Source organism: Hipposideros armiger, unplaced genomic scaffold (assembly GCF_001890085.2).
Source record: "Hipposideros armiger isolate ML-2016 unplaced genomic scaffold, ASM189008v1 scaffold_116, whole genome shotgun sequence".
NCBI classification, from domain to species: domain Eukaryota; kingdom Metazoa; phylum Chordata; class Mammalia; order Chiroptera; family Hipposideridae; genus Hipposideros; species Hipposideros armiger.
The window spans coordinates 960,441-974,549 of NW_017731466.1; the positions used below are offsets into that span (position 1 = coordinate 960,441).

At 40.2% G+C, this 14,109-nt stretch overlaps 1 protein-coding gene across 2 annotated transcripts in view; it reads right to left on the minus strand.

Moving 5' to 3' along the window:
* The window catches only part of FEZ2 (fasciculation and elongation protein zeta 2), a 39,396-nt gene that overhangs the window by 7,362 nt on the left and 17,925 nt on the right, over positions 1-14,109 (minus strand). Inside the window, exon 6 of one of the 2 annotated variants that reach the window (XM_019647790.1) lies at positions 999-1,079. The exons of the other annotated variant lie outside the window; for it this stretch is intronic. Coding sequence (XP_019503335.1) covers positions 999-1,079 — 81 coding nt within the window. The remainder of the gene's footprint in view (positions 1-998; positions 1,080-14,109) is intronic. 2 annotated transcript variants of the gene reach the window in all.

A 14,109-nucleotide genomic window follows, 5' to 3' on the forward strand; every position in this document is an offset into this window, starting at 1 on the left:
GCAGCCCTGGCATTCGGGCTATCTGCTTTCCTGCCCCACTGCCGTGTTGGGTCAGTTTGGAAGTTATTTTGCGATCATGTGGGTTTCAGAGAGGTGAGAAGCGCCAGCGTAAAAGACAAAAAATTGAACCAGCCCTTCCTGGAGCCCCTTAATGAAGGATTATTTAATGGCGATTGTTTCCTTTCTTGAGGAATACAGAACTCTCTTCATTAAAGACCCTAGACTCAAATGCCTTCTTTTGGTAAACTGCCTAGAAGCTACATTCTACACACTTTCTCCATCTTAAGCCCTAAACTGAAGAGTTTTCTTTTTGAAGTGAAAATTTCAAATTGTGAAAAGTAATTTTAAGCATACTAAATGTAGCTGTATTTCTCATGTTCTTGATATTCATGAAATCACCATACAAAAAATGTTAACAAAAAGTAAACTGCTATACATTTCATTGTATATTCATATCCATGTGTGATTTTGTGTAAATAATGTGTTATGCCTTACTTGGTAGACAAGTGAGTTCGCTGACTACATGATACACCTTAAAAACACATGAATATCATTTAAAAGGAAGTAAGATGTACTCTATAGAACTCTAGTCTAAAAAGATGCCAACATCTGGTTTTCTTCCCTAAAATGAGATCGTGTTTCTTAAACTTTTAGAATCAAAGTAGCATATTCTAGTTGTTATTTTCACAGTTATATATTCTACACATGCAATTCATTATGTAAATATGTTAATATCTATTTGTTTAAAGGAAGGAGTGGAGAATGGAGCTCTGAAATATGTATTAAGAATGCATTTACTCTATTGTCCAATTTGAAAAATGCTTTTTCCTAAAGGGAAATTCTATGCAATATCAAGACTATAAATATAATAAACTTTCATTTCTCTCTTTTAAGCAATAATTGTCTTAGTAAATTAGTAAAGCTGCCAGCTCTCAGACCCTTCACTTACACAAAGAATGAAAAAGCAGAGAATGAGGAAAATAAGGGTAACCGAGCACCTGTTTCTCTCCACCTGAATTTCCAAAGGTGTGGCGGAGGCCATTCTGAATGACATTTGAGATCCCTTCCATGCTGAAGCGCTAAAGGCAGCAATATACGGCCCGGAAGAAAAGGACAGAGAAAGAAGTTCAAAGACTATTAGTAAGAATACACCACGATGACTTATGTGCCCAAGAGGCAAGCAGTTAGAAAATGCCACTACTCATTCAGATAAAGCAGACAAATTCATGCTGTTTTTAAAATGGTTTTGCTTCTATTTCTTGGCAAGTCAAATGCAAAAGCAACTGCTTTTATGCTATGTTCATGAAGATTTTTCCTAATGGTAAATTTGCTAATGTAAACACTGTAAGTTGTACACATATCTGTTTTCTGCAAAATTCACCACGTAATTTTTAAGACACCTTTTGATACTGTTTACCTACATTTTATTGAAAGTCTTAATATTGTAGTAACAGTGCATATATTTTTCAGCCTAAGTTTGCATAATTCCACCATAAGTTTTGAGAACATTAACATAATGTGTGGCAAATGAAATGCTATTACTTGAAGAGCTGATGATTGCTTCTCACTGGCTCTTCAGGCCACCTGCCCCTACCTTGGTGCAAAAATAGGAACTGGAAGAGCACACAGTGGATCCCATGTGCCAGCCAGACCCCCTAAAACTTCTGCAAAGACTTTCCACTCCATTTCTAGGAAATAATTCTAGCTTCTTTCTCCCAGCAACCTCCAAGACTTCCTAGGATTCCCTGTACTGAAAAGGGAATATTTCTTTCCAAACATCTTATCTTGATTTGTAGCCAGTTGACAATGTCACCAGACACAGTGAAAAGAGTTGGGTGGCACCTCTAAGGCTGTTGAGTCAAAGGACTTAGATGAATTCTTACACTGTGACTAATTAAAGGCAAAAGCATCCTGCAAAAGAAATTTAGTCCTGATTCACCGGATGGTTCCTTACCCTGGAATTTAATAGGGGAAATTTGAATTAGTTAAATACAATTGGGAATTCAAGGCAAAGAATATTTCACCAGATCCCAAGGAAAAGGAGAAAGGAAACCAAGGCGATGGTCTCTGCCCTCAAGAAATGTATAGTTTAGCCCAGTGGTTTCCAAGTGTGGTCCAGGGGCCCATCCCCACCCCCCAGGAGGTCCCAGAAACCCTTTCAGGGGTCCAGGAGTCAAAGTTAACTTCTCAGGAGTACTAAAACATAATTTGCCCTTTTTTACTCCCATTCTCTAATGACTTAGAATGAAATAATCCAAATGACAGATTGGATACAGAAGCAGATTTGGAGAATCTGGCTGAATTCAATTAAACCAGATATTAATGAGACTGACATAAATGCACAGCAATGCCATTTTTCTCACTAAATTTCTTTTCAATAGTTACTTTTCATAAAAATACACTGTAAGCACTAATGAGTTTCTTACTGGTATTTTTTAATGAATTTATCTGTTACACTTTTGACAGTTTTAATGTCTAACACAGTTAATATTGATCAATATAACCTACATAAACAAAAGCTCTTTCGGATCTTCAATAAATTTTAAGAGCATAAAGAAACTCTAACAGAAAGTTGAGAAACGCCTAAAGGTTTAACCTTTGAAGGAACGAGGTGCCTCTGTCCAGTCACACACACAGTGGTTATTACTGAAACCCTGAGGACCACATTTTACCATCTTGTGGGAGCGACGACAACGACGCTGCTCCTCCTGAGTCCTTCCTCCCCATCCCAGCCTTCCCAGATCTGCATACCCCTGTGTCTAAGCAAGAACCAAAGGTCTGGTCAGGACACCGCGAGTGAGCATGCTCCACTTTGCAGACCGCATCACCATTACCATGACGAAGTAGGCTAGTTTTAAAAGAGAAACCTACGGATAACTATCTCTTTAGATTTCTCGCATGCTGTCATATAATTTGTTCACATTTTTTAAACAGGTTATCAAAAGAGATGACTGCTTAGGCTCTGGAATCTACAATAAAAATTATGGGAAACTTTTTTCAAATCAATAATTTGATTTTTTTTAAATTCTATTAAAAGATGTATTTCCTTTCAAAAGCAACAGAGAAAAATACTAAAGTATACCTTCTGTTTGAAGAGCACGTTCTAAAAACACTATCTTTACTTTTTACTTTACCAGTTGGAAACCTAATTCCTGTTCTTGGAAAAAAAAAAGGGGGGTTGATGCAAATTCTTAAATTCCTAAGATAGATAGATACACATTCATACAATACATGCATGCATGCATACATACATACATACATATGGTGCCAAAAAAAATGTATAAACATTTTAAGAAAGGAAAAAACTGTATTAAAATTGTAATAATATATATCGATAACAAAAGATGAACACAAGTTATGTGTATACATTTTTTTGGCGCCCTGGTATATGTAATTTAGGTTTCCTTACTAAATGCACAGCTGTCAATATTGCTGAGCCATTTCAGCTACTGGTAGCCTGACTACTGAAAGATGACTTTCATGCAGCCAGAATGCCAGGCTTAGTGAAATAAATGAAGACGCAATCATGGGAAGCCACAGTAATTTGGAAAAATACAAAGCTATCAGCTGATCCTAGTGAAAGCAGCAGAGGAACCTCTGTCCCTGAGACTGAGTCAGTACCTGTGGCTAACCAGGCCCCACTGCGTCCTGAGCAGGCAAGTAACACAGTCACAGAAGGTTCCACTGCCACCTGTTCCAACTGGGAAAAATGACAGAATGAGGAAAACCAAAAGGTTCACGGGAAATACAAAGAAACGAACTAAAAGATCTGAGAACGTTCCTCCACCAATGCTCCAGTTGCCATCAACCCCCACCTCCCCAGGAATCACGCAGGAGCCATTTTCTCCCTTCACTGCATTTTCAAACGCTCCCTCTCTACTAGCTCTTTCCCAGTGGCATCTGTAAATTCTCAAACCTGGAACCTGGCTCCTGTCCCCAGGGCTCCCTGAAATAGCTCCTCCCATTTCTTTTTTTATGCTGAGGTCCGCGGGCACGGTTCAGAGCTGACGCACCCAGGAAGCTCTCCTCGCCCCCCCCCCACCGGCTCCCTGGGTTCCTAAGACACCACACTCTCCCAGGGTCCCCCGCCTCTCTGGTTGCTTCTGAGAGGTGCCTCTTGTGTGCTCATCTCTCATATACTGGGGTCCCCCAGGGTTTTGTCCGTATTCTTTTTCTCATGCACACTCTGAATGTTCCACTCAACAGTTTCCACTTCTGCCTCCGTAAATCTACAGCTCTACTTTGCTAAGATCAGCAACATGCTACGAGCAGAGCGTGGCACGTCACAAGGGCTCAGTAAGCATTCGCTATATCACAGATTCAACACCTCCTGAGCTTCAGACTTGTATGTTTCATGGCCTACTGGACATCTGTACCTAAATAGTCCCAAAACTCATTAGATCCAAAACTGAAACCATCCTCCTCTCCCCAGCCAAAACTCAAACAAAAATAAACAAAGAGAAAACCTGTTACTCCTTCAGCATACTATACCTCTCTCATTCATTTACTTATTCCTTCCAATTTACTGTATGGGGCCAGATATGATTGCAGGTCCTAAGGATTCAGAGTGAACACATCAGCCAAGGCCCCGCCCACCCTCAAGAGCTGACATTCCAGTGTAAGGAAGGCAGAAAAAGTCAAACAAGTAAATGAACTAGATCACTGCAGATAATGAGTGCCCTGCCGATGGCTATGACACGGCAATTAAAAACTGGATGCCTACTTTATACAGGGAGGTCAGAGAAAAGTTCTCCGAGGAGGTGACATCTGAGCCGAAACATGAATTACACACCCTCCCAGATGAGCTACAAAGAACAACGGACAAAAGAGATCCTCTCAGACAACAAAAAACAAAAGCAGCCAAACTGGCCGACCCGAGGAGTTCACGCTGCGGCCAGCTGCACAGGGGTCCTGTTATTCTCCAGCAGGCTGGGAAACAGTAGCTACTGCGTATTTCCCTTCTCCTCACCGCCGTAAGAAGTTTCTATTGCAGAGGCCCTGTTCTCGCCCCATCTTTGTGTGCTGGACCTGTCGGGAAGGGAGGCTTCCCCTCGGCACCATATCGGCTGCATCCACAGCTGATGGAAAGGACAGCCATGCCCCGGAGATGCTGCCCTGAGGCTGGTGCAGGACCCACAGAGCTGCCTTCGGGGAAGGGGTACGTGAGTTCTAACCTCGCTTGCCCAAGTCCCAAATCAGTGACCCGACCCTAACTCCTCCCTTCCTTGGGGCCCGAACCAAGAGGTTCAACCTCCTTAATGTCTCTGAAATTCAACTATTTTTCCCATGCCTACTGTCACGTCCTTGGCTCATTTCTTACCTGCATGACTGGCACAGCCCTGAATCAACTCCTTATCTCTAGCTGTCTCCTTCCAATTAGTTCTCTTTGAAACACTGAAGTGATCCTTCCACAAGACAAATCTGAACATGTTAACAACCCACGTGAAACCTCGTTTTGGTTTCCCGCAGCCTTTAAATAAACACCAGATGCTGCAGCATGCATACAAAGCCATCCGTTTCTGGCTTTCACTCTGCTGCCTCCACACCCTCTTCTTGACTGACTTCCTCCCTCTCCTCCTAGCCTCACCCGTCAGCTTCTAGTCATGACGAGCAGCCCGCAGATCCCAAGATGCCCGTGTCACATCCAGGTGGCTGCCCGTGCCCCTCCTGCTCAGGATGCCCCTTCTTCCCCTCCTTCCTGGCCTCAGGGTTCAGCTCAGGCCTCCCAGACCCCTAAACCCAACGAGGGGCAACAGGAACACACACACGCCTCTACCACGGACAGTGCCAGGCACGAAAAGCACTGAAAACATGGTCCCTGTTTTTACTACAGCAATAATCACACTATACCTAGGTTTCTCAACCTTGACACTGCTGACATTTTGGTTCAGGTCATTCTTTGTTGTGGGGGCAGTCCCACGCATAGTAGGATGCTGAAAGGCATCTCTGGCCTCTACTGAGCAGAATGCCAGGGGCACTGTCCCCCACCCCACCCAGCTGCGACAATGACAAATGTTTCCAGACACTGCCTAGTGTCTCCGAGGGGGCAAACTGGCCTGGCTGGCATCACTGCATCTAGTACCTCGGGTGGTCTGTTATCCAGATCCCCAGCCCACAGGCAGCACGCCCGCCGAGGAGTCCGGGATTTACCCCCTCCTGAACGCCCACGCCGGCACAAAACTGCAGGTCAACATACATGTGTCTAATAGTAGTAAAAGAAAATGTAAGATTTTTTTTAAGTGTTATGAGGAAAGAAAAACAGCAGAAAAAATTTTTAGGTAGGTAATTTTTTTTTAATAAGTTCAACTCAGTTCTCAAAATCTTTAAAGACAAAAAGAATGGCAGCTGCTTCTTTTGTATGCGCACAAAGCACAAGCCCATCCTCAGCACACAGCAGGAGTATGACTGACAGTCACTGGCTTAAACTGCAAATTTCTTCAGCCATTACTACCCATGCCAGTGAAACACTTTCAGATTTTTATATGAAATCACACCTTAGTGAAAAGTATTTGGAATCAGAAAATTTTTTAACGGTCACCTTGATTGTAGAAATCAAGAGATCTGGGTTCTCTCCCAGCTTTGCCACTAACGCTGTGACATAACAGCAGTACCTAACCCTGCCTAGGCCTGCTTCCTCACCTGTAAAATAGATGATTAAAATGATATCATCTTTAAAGGTCTTATTTGTAGATTCTATGAGTCTATGAATTAATTCAACCAAGATACATTATATTTTAAGAAATCAAAAGCATACACATACGCACATACATATGCACACGCACAACAGAACAGGACTAAGAGATCACACAGGGCTATAATAGAAATGCTCTAGAATGACAGAATTGCACGGCCAGACAATACATTCAGAGCGATCTACTCCAACGGTTTCATTTCCTTGTGAGGAAATGAGTCCATTTTGAGGAAGGAGAAAGACCAGGTCTCACTCTCTCTCCATCCCAGTGACTTGTGGAGTACCTGGGTCAGAGCAGGCTCTACAAGTGTCTGCTGAGCCAGAGGTGTGACACTCCAACGATCAGAGCCCAGGAGTCTCAGAGCCTGTGATCACCGTCTCACGAGCCTCTTGGTGTCTTGTAGGACAGAATTTTTTTTAAAACAGCTAAAAGGCAAAAACAATCTGAGGGTGAAGAGAAGAAGAATGTACATAACAGGATATCAAGTTATTTGCCGAAGGAGCAAACAATGGACTTCTGAAAAAGTCCACTGAGGAACCTGGTCTAGGAAGTCAACATGAAATTAATAAAGTAAGATAAAATAAACTGTGTTGGCATGGTTTGTAAAACAAGAGCGTGACTGGGACATAGAAAACCCCGGGGATAATTAAAAGAGTAGCAAGTAGAAGAGGATCAATGAATTAGAAGGATCAAGGATGCGAAAGATAAGGCAATGAGACAAGGAAGAAATAGGAAAAGAGCTCGGAACAGCACACAACAAGTTCTGCTTTACAACTGCCCTGTAAATTCCAAAAAACAATGCACCCTTTTGGAAGGCAAAATGAATTTTAAAGAGCTAAAACCTCAGAGACACATTAAATTTACTCTTCAGTAACCTCATTTGGAAAGACTACATTCACAACCTTGAGAGCAGATGGGTGTTATTAGGTGCTTCTTTAACTGGGCCAGAGGGAAGACTTTCTCTATGCTTAAATGTTATAAGTAGGGAGAGCGGGAAGGGGGTGAGGGGGTGAGGAGGTGAGAGAGGGAGACAGAGAAAAAAAAGGGAGGGAAGGAAGAGAAGGGGAAAAGTACCAGAGACCTATCAGAGCAGTGGCAGAACTAAGCGCTCGGTGAAATACAGATCTGTTGTAATTTAATGAAAATAAACAACTGCAATATTAGGTGTGTCAGAAAGCCTAATCCTGCCTCCATTTAATCTACCATTTCCAAATTTGAGGCATAAAATCCAAATGTTCAAATTCCAAGTGAAGGGCTGGTGAAGATTGTGTGAGCCTGAAATTATTTTGTCATGTCTCCATCCTTTTCCCATCGCATCTGTATGAAGGCGTCAAGAGCTCCGTAAAATGCCCTTCTCAGAATGGAATTTTTGATATGAGCCCATTTACAAGCAGGAAAATGAGTAAGCATTACAGTATTCACTTTATTGTTCCCCTCACCGCTGAAAGAGTGCCAAAGGGCAAGGTCGGGGGAGGGGCTAATTGAATACAGGGCTTTGATCACATGACTGGTACTGAAAATACTCACAACTGTCTCATGACCGTTTCCTTCCCTGTATTAAAAGTCCCATAATCAGTCATTCAGTAGAAACTTTTCTCAGACAAAACCAAGGGCAACAAAGTGTAAACAAGATACAAGAGATTTTTTTAAAAATCTATAAAAATCTGAAAGAACACAAAGAAATGAGCCAAGACCTCCAAGCCCATCCGCAACAGGCCTGCATAATTCAGAACTGGAAAATGAGGGTGTGTCAAGGGTACCTTGCAGCCACCTCTGTATTACTCGGCACATCCTCCAACACATACCAGTTACATGATCTAACCCTTCTGCTGAGCTTTCATTTACCCGTCTAGGAAATGGCAGTAATAATCATACCTACTTTGTAAGGTAAACGAGACCATCCATGGGGAGCGCTTAGCAAAGTGTTCAGCAAATACAAATATGTATTCAAAACAATGTCTGGGCTGTATTCCTTTTAAAAAAGGCTAGAATAACATTTGGGACGTAGCTCCCATACAGAAATAACCATACCTTTCTACTTTTCTCCAGAGTCTCCTCATAGAAATAAAGTGGCCACTGAGAAATAATAAATTTCTGATCATAGTCTCTAGTTTAAGGGCTGAAGATAATGTGAAGAAAAGAAACTACTGCCTACAGCTGAATATAGAGATCAGCCAAGAAGCCTAAACAGAAAACAAGTTAACACTCTTAGGTAATTCAAAGGTCTTTTCGAACAATAAAAAGAATAGAGCTAGACTACGCTACATAAACTAAAAAGCAACAAGAATCAGATATAGTGTTGTAGTCTGTTAATTCTTCTCCAGAGTTCTAAACACATCAACTCATCCTATGCACAGCATATTCACCAGAGGGACTAATTTCACAGAAAGCAAGATCACAGATAGGAAAAAGCAAAACTAACCCGGCGGCTAGGGAATTCAGGCTATTTCTGCTACCAAACTTTTAGCCTCATCTGACACCAACTGGCACAGATCTCTAACTAGCCAGGAAACCTTTTAAAAATCTCAAAAAAGCTCAATGTTAGAAAAAGGTTAGGAAAAGCAATTAACGAACGCTTTTCATCTATTTCTGTTAGTCTAACCTATGCTCTTATTCCATTAATATTCTTTATACTCAAGATTTCAAAAACAAAGTGAAATTCAAACATAATTATCGCTCTTTATAAATCACATCATTTTTAGTAGTGTGAATGACATGAATTTCAAAATTAATTTATAAGACAGTAGTTTTCATTTTTAATAAATTACAATTCTTAAAATAATCAAAACAAAATACATGAGAAAAACAGAATTGAAAGCACTAGTTAAATGTAAAACAATTACCAAGTAAAAATATTCAAAGTAAGATATTAAGATGTAAAAATTGATTTTGCTTAGTTTAACACTTCTTCAAATCAATTTTAATTTTAATGTGAACTATAAAGCAGTTATAAATGCAAATTCTACAAAAAATAATTTTTTCCAAAAATCAGATCTAAGAAACTCAGGAAATAAAAATTATACCAAAGCAAAATACTTGACAATGTCTTGAATATTAAACTACTATTTTATACGTTCAGTCTCAGAACAGAAAGAGAAGTGGAATAGTATCAAATAATTTAATTTTTCTTATCTGAAGATCTTTTAAATTTTTATAGAATTTAACAATATGGTAATTAAATTAAGTATTGTCAAATATTTTCAGAGCCACTAAAACTACAGTAAAATAACTTATCTTGGAAATTTATAAATTCTTTCCTGATACTTATGGATACTCTAAACTAAGTATATAATAATAATACAATTTCCTGACATACTATGTGAATTAGTGTTATATTAACAATTAAGAAAACTCTCCAGAACATAAGGAAGTCAACAGTAGACTGATTTTTGCTACATTAACTGCTGGGTCATGAAACACCAAAGAACCACTGCAGAAAAGAAACAGGAGATAGGCTATATATTTCTCTAGGCAATACTATCTTTCATAAAATAAATTTGTTCCACATCTAAAATACTTTATAATTCATAGATGTGAATGAATTAAAACCACAAACATGGCACATCCAACTTTCTTTCCACCCTACAATGACCTTCCATTTTATAATCCTAACGCTAATTTTTAGGAATGCTCTCTGTAACAAAGAAAAATGCAGAGAACTACTAACACGATCACCAACAAATTGTTGAAAATGTGTTAATATTTACATTTGAGTATGTGTACACAGCAGTTTTATCCTCTCCAGCACAACTACTTAGAAAAGAAGGGAGAATCAGCCCCTTTTGCTACTTTTCCACTGCTTTCTTCCAACTATCTCTTATTACTATGTATTGTATAATAGTGTGCCCAGGGGACTGCCAATATTTTCATTTTTTTCATTTGTCCCCAGATCTAGAGACAGCTGGTCTACCTGTGGTTCTCTTCACTTAGCTACGGGGGGTCTGACACACAGAACAAAAGTCTATTGCTAGGCAGGGCGCCTGTGGCAAGTGGCTTGGACATGGACTAGCCAAGGCATCACCATCTGAAGGCACGACTCAGGCTGCTGGATGGGGCCCTGAGGAAAGAAACAACTCCACACACCCCTAAGATAAAACAAGGCGGCATTTTACAATAATAGTCACAATATAGTGATCTTTTTATCTATACAAACTCATGTCTTTTTATTTTTCATCTAATTTTTATTGTTTTTTTAGTCTGAATCAGGGTTTGGCAAGCTTTTTCTATAAAGGGCCAGACAGTAAATACTTTAGGTCTGCAGGCCACACAGTCTCTGTTGCAACCATATGACTCTGTCCTTGAAACACCAAAGCAGCCATAGGTCATATGCAAATAAGGGGACATGGCTGTGTTGTAATAAAACTTTACTTCTAATACAAGCACAGGGTCAATTTGGCTCCCAAGCAGTAATTTGCATTGCCAACCCCTGGTCTACATCATCTTAGCAAATGTGAAGTCTTTAAATTTCAAATTAAAAAGAAGGGGGAAAAACAGCCAGGTGCGTGTTTTTTTAAACAAAAGCCTGAAATTCAAACTGTTGTGTCCGAGCAGTTCCTTCCAGGCTTAGAGCTAGCATGAATTAGATAACTTCAGAATGAACTAACAGTAGCTGTCTAAATAAACATAAATTTCTCTTACCTTAAAGTCAGCTTTGGTCAAGATTAAAGAAAAACTATTACTAGGTCATTTTGGCATGTAAAAGAGAATCAAAATAGATTGACTGTTAGTCATAATATGAACTAAGTGAGTCATAAAGACAGATGGAGAAATCTATCTGTGAAAGAAAAATATATACAAGAAAGAGTATCTATCATCCAAACACAAGCTCTCCCCCATCTTTAAGCAGTTATCTCCTCAACCCACAAGACAGAAAAAATGAGAGAATAAAATTCTTTATACAACTGAGTAACTGATTGTTAATATCCCAGAAGTTTTCAGAATAAAATTCAGGTTAGACTGAAGTAATTATACATTTTTGGTGGTGGCTGTGGATAACACACCAGAACTTTCTCCTGAAAGTTAAAGGTGATTATGACAAACAGAAAAGATACTACAGATTCTTATCTTCTCAACCCTAGCCTTATAGAATAAGCAACCTTACATATGACATGACACTTAATTTAACAATTTAGAATTTAGAATTACTGAATTCTAAAGGAGGAAGTATATCCATTTTCAGCCATATAAGCTTAGTACTAAAGGTATGCTGCTAAGCAGGTAAACACCAATGTCTTTACAACTTCAGATAACTCGAGATGACAACCACAACTAAATTAAAACATAACTGGTGTACTTCAACTTGTTCTTGAATTCATGTGACCTGCCACTAAAACCCAATGACCTCTGAAATCTGTTCAATATAAACAGAAGATTGCCAAAAGGAAAAAAAACCAACCATGATAGAACAACAATTCAAACACTGCAAACCCAAATCTTCTGGGATTCCATCTCCTTTATAGTGAAGTTCCAATTCAACAAACATGCATTAAGTACCAAACACTAGGTGAGGTGCTGGGGCAACAATGCAAACAAGCCTGTGGGAGGCCTGTATCTTTCCCAGGACACACTTAAGCCAATGATTACAATACAGCGTGGTACTGTGATATCAGAAGCAAGTGCACCCTCACACATAAATAGGAAAAACATCTCAAACGTGACATAACAGGCAACTCACTGAAGAATACCAATGGTCAGCAGATCAAACCATTGTTTGCCTATCAGATTAGTATATATTAAAAGTTTGCTGGTTGGAGGTGTGGGGAAATGGCCACTCACATGTTCTGTTACAGGGTTATGTTTCTGTAGAGCAATTTGGAAAGCTGGTTGTTTAAAACTCTTTAAAACTACATATGCTTTGACCTAGAAATGCCACTGGTTTCAGTGAATGACTACACTTACAGTTTCACTAACCAAAAGGAAAAATGTAAGAAATGAATTCAACTTCAGAAAACTGGTAACTTTGGTTTGATAGGATAAATTTCAGATTCCTACAAGACATGCAGGAAGAAAAGTCAGTAGGCAGTTGGGATATATAATAACTAGCATTTCCTCAGAATATATGCTAGTCTTACATATATTATTTCATTTAATCCCTCCAAAACTCAAAGGGTTATGCACCCAGGAGCAGGATTTAAACATAGCTCTTAAGCCAAAGCTCTTAATATTCTATTCAGCCTGCATGGGTCTGGCAACTGGCAGAAAGATCAGATACTGACTGGCAAGCTTATCTTTCTTTGAGGGATTTATTCAGCAGAAATGGATTAGTTACCTAATGTTGGACCTAATGATACCAAGAAAATAAAGTTACATTTCCTACCCTTATGGAAACATTACAGAGATAGACATGAAAACAAAAAAAAATTGCAATATGGCATGACACTGCTAACAGAAATAGTTAAGAGGAGTAATATTAACCCCAAAAGAAGGACAGAGTATTCAATTCTGCATTGTTGGAGGAGTAATCAAGGGCAGGTTCTGATAAAGGAAGACAACGCATGACCATGATTTTGACAGATGAGTTAAAAAAAATAAATCCTCCAAGTGGACAGGGGAAGCAAGAAAGGAGGGCCACTCCACAAAATGGCAGTGGCACATATTATACATACAGAAGCACTAACGCCCAACACAGCACAGTCAGTTCAAAGAAAGGCATGTAACTCACCGCACTGATTAACAGACACTGCCCTTCAACCACTCCCATCTCTAACCCACCCCTTTGCTCTTCCAAATGCTGACAAGACAAAGGAGATAGAAAGTTTTCTGCTGTCTCGAGCCTCAGTTTTTCAAAGAGAAGATCTACTCCTCCAACCTCCCCTCCAAAGGGAGCTGGAAACAATTACAACAGCCTGCCTTGCCAATCAGGAAACAGCTCCCCAATAGCATCACTATCAAGCACCTTATCCAGTCTTTTTTCTTTTCTTTTTTTTTTAAGATTTTATTGGGGAATTGGGGGAGGGAAACAGCATTGGGGAATCTGGGAAGGGGAACAGACAAGTTGCCGTCCCCTTGCTCCTCAGTCCAGCTGTGGAGGACATCACCTCACTGACCAATGTTGGTATGATCATTGCGCTCTTCCCGGGTGAAGTGGTCACTATCCGGCCACTGGACGGCAGCTCACAGCGGCTCACTGGACGGCAGCTCACAGCGGCTCACGGAAGCTCACACTCACTGCCGGCCAGCCCCACTGCAGCTTACATCGTCGCCAGCAACTCAAGGCAGCCCAGCTCCAGGTCGAGCTGTTGTTCACCACCTTAGCTGTAGAGGGCGCAGCGTCACTGGCCCATGTGAGATCGGAACGTCCCAAGCCAACCCCCAAGCAACGCACCACTCGGCCCCAGCTTTTTGTTTTCTTGGTAACATTTATTACTGCCTGAAATTACACTATTTATTCTTTTCCGTGTTTATTGCTTGTCTCCAT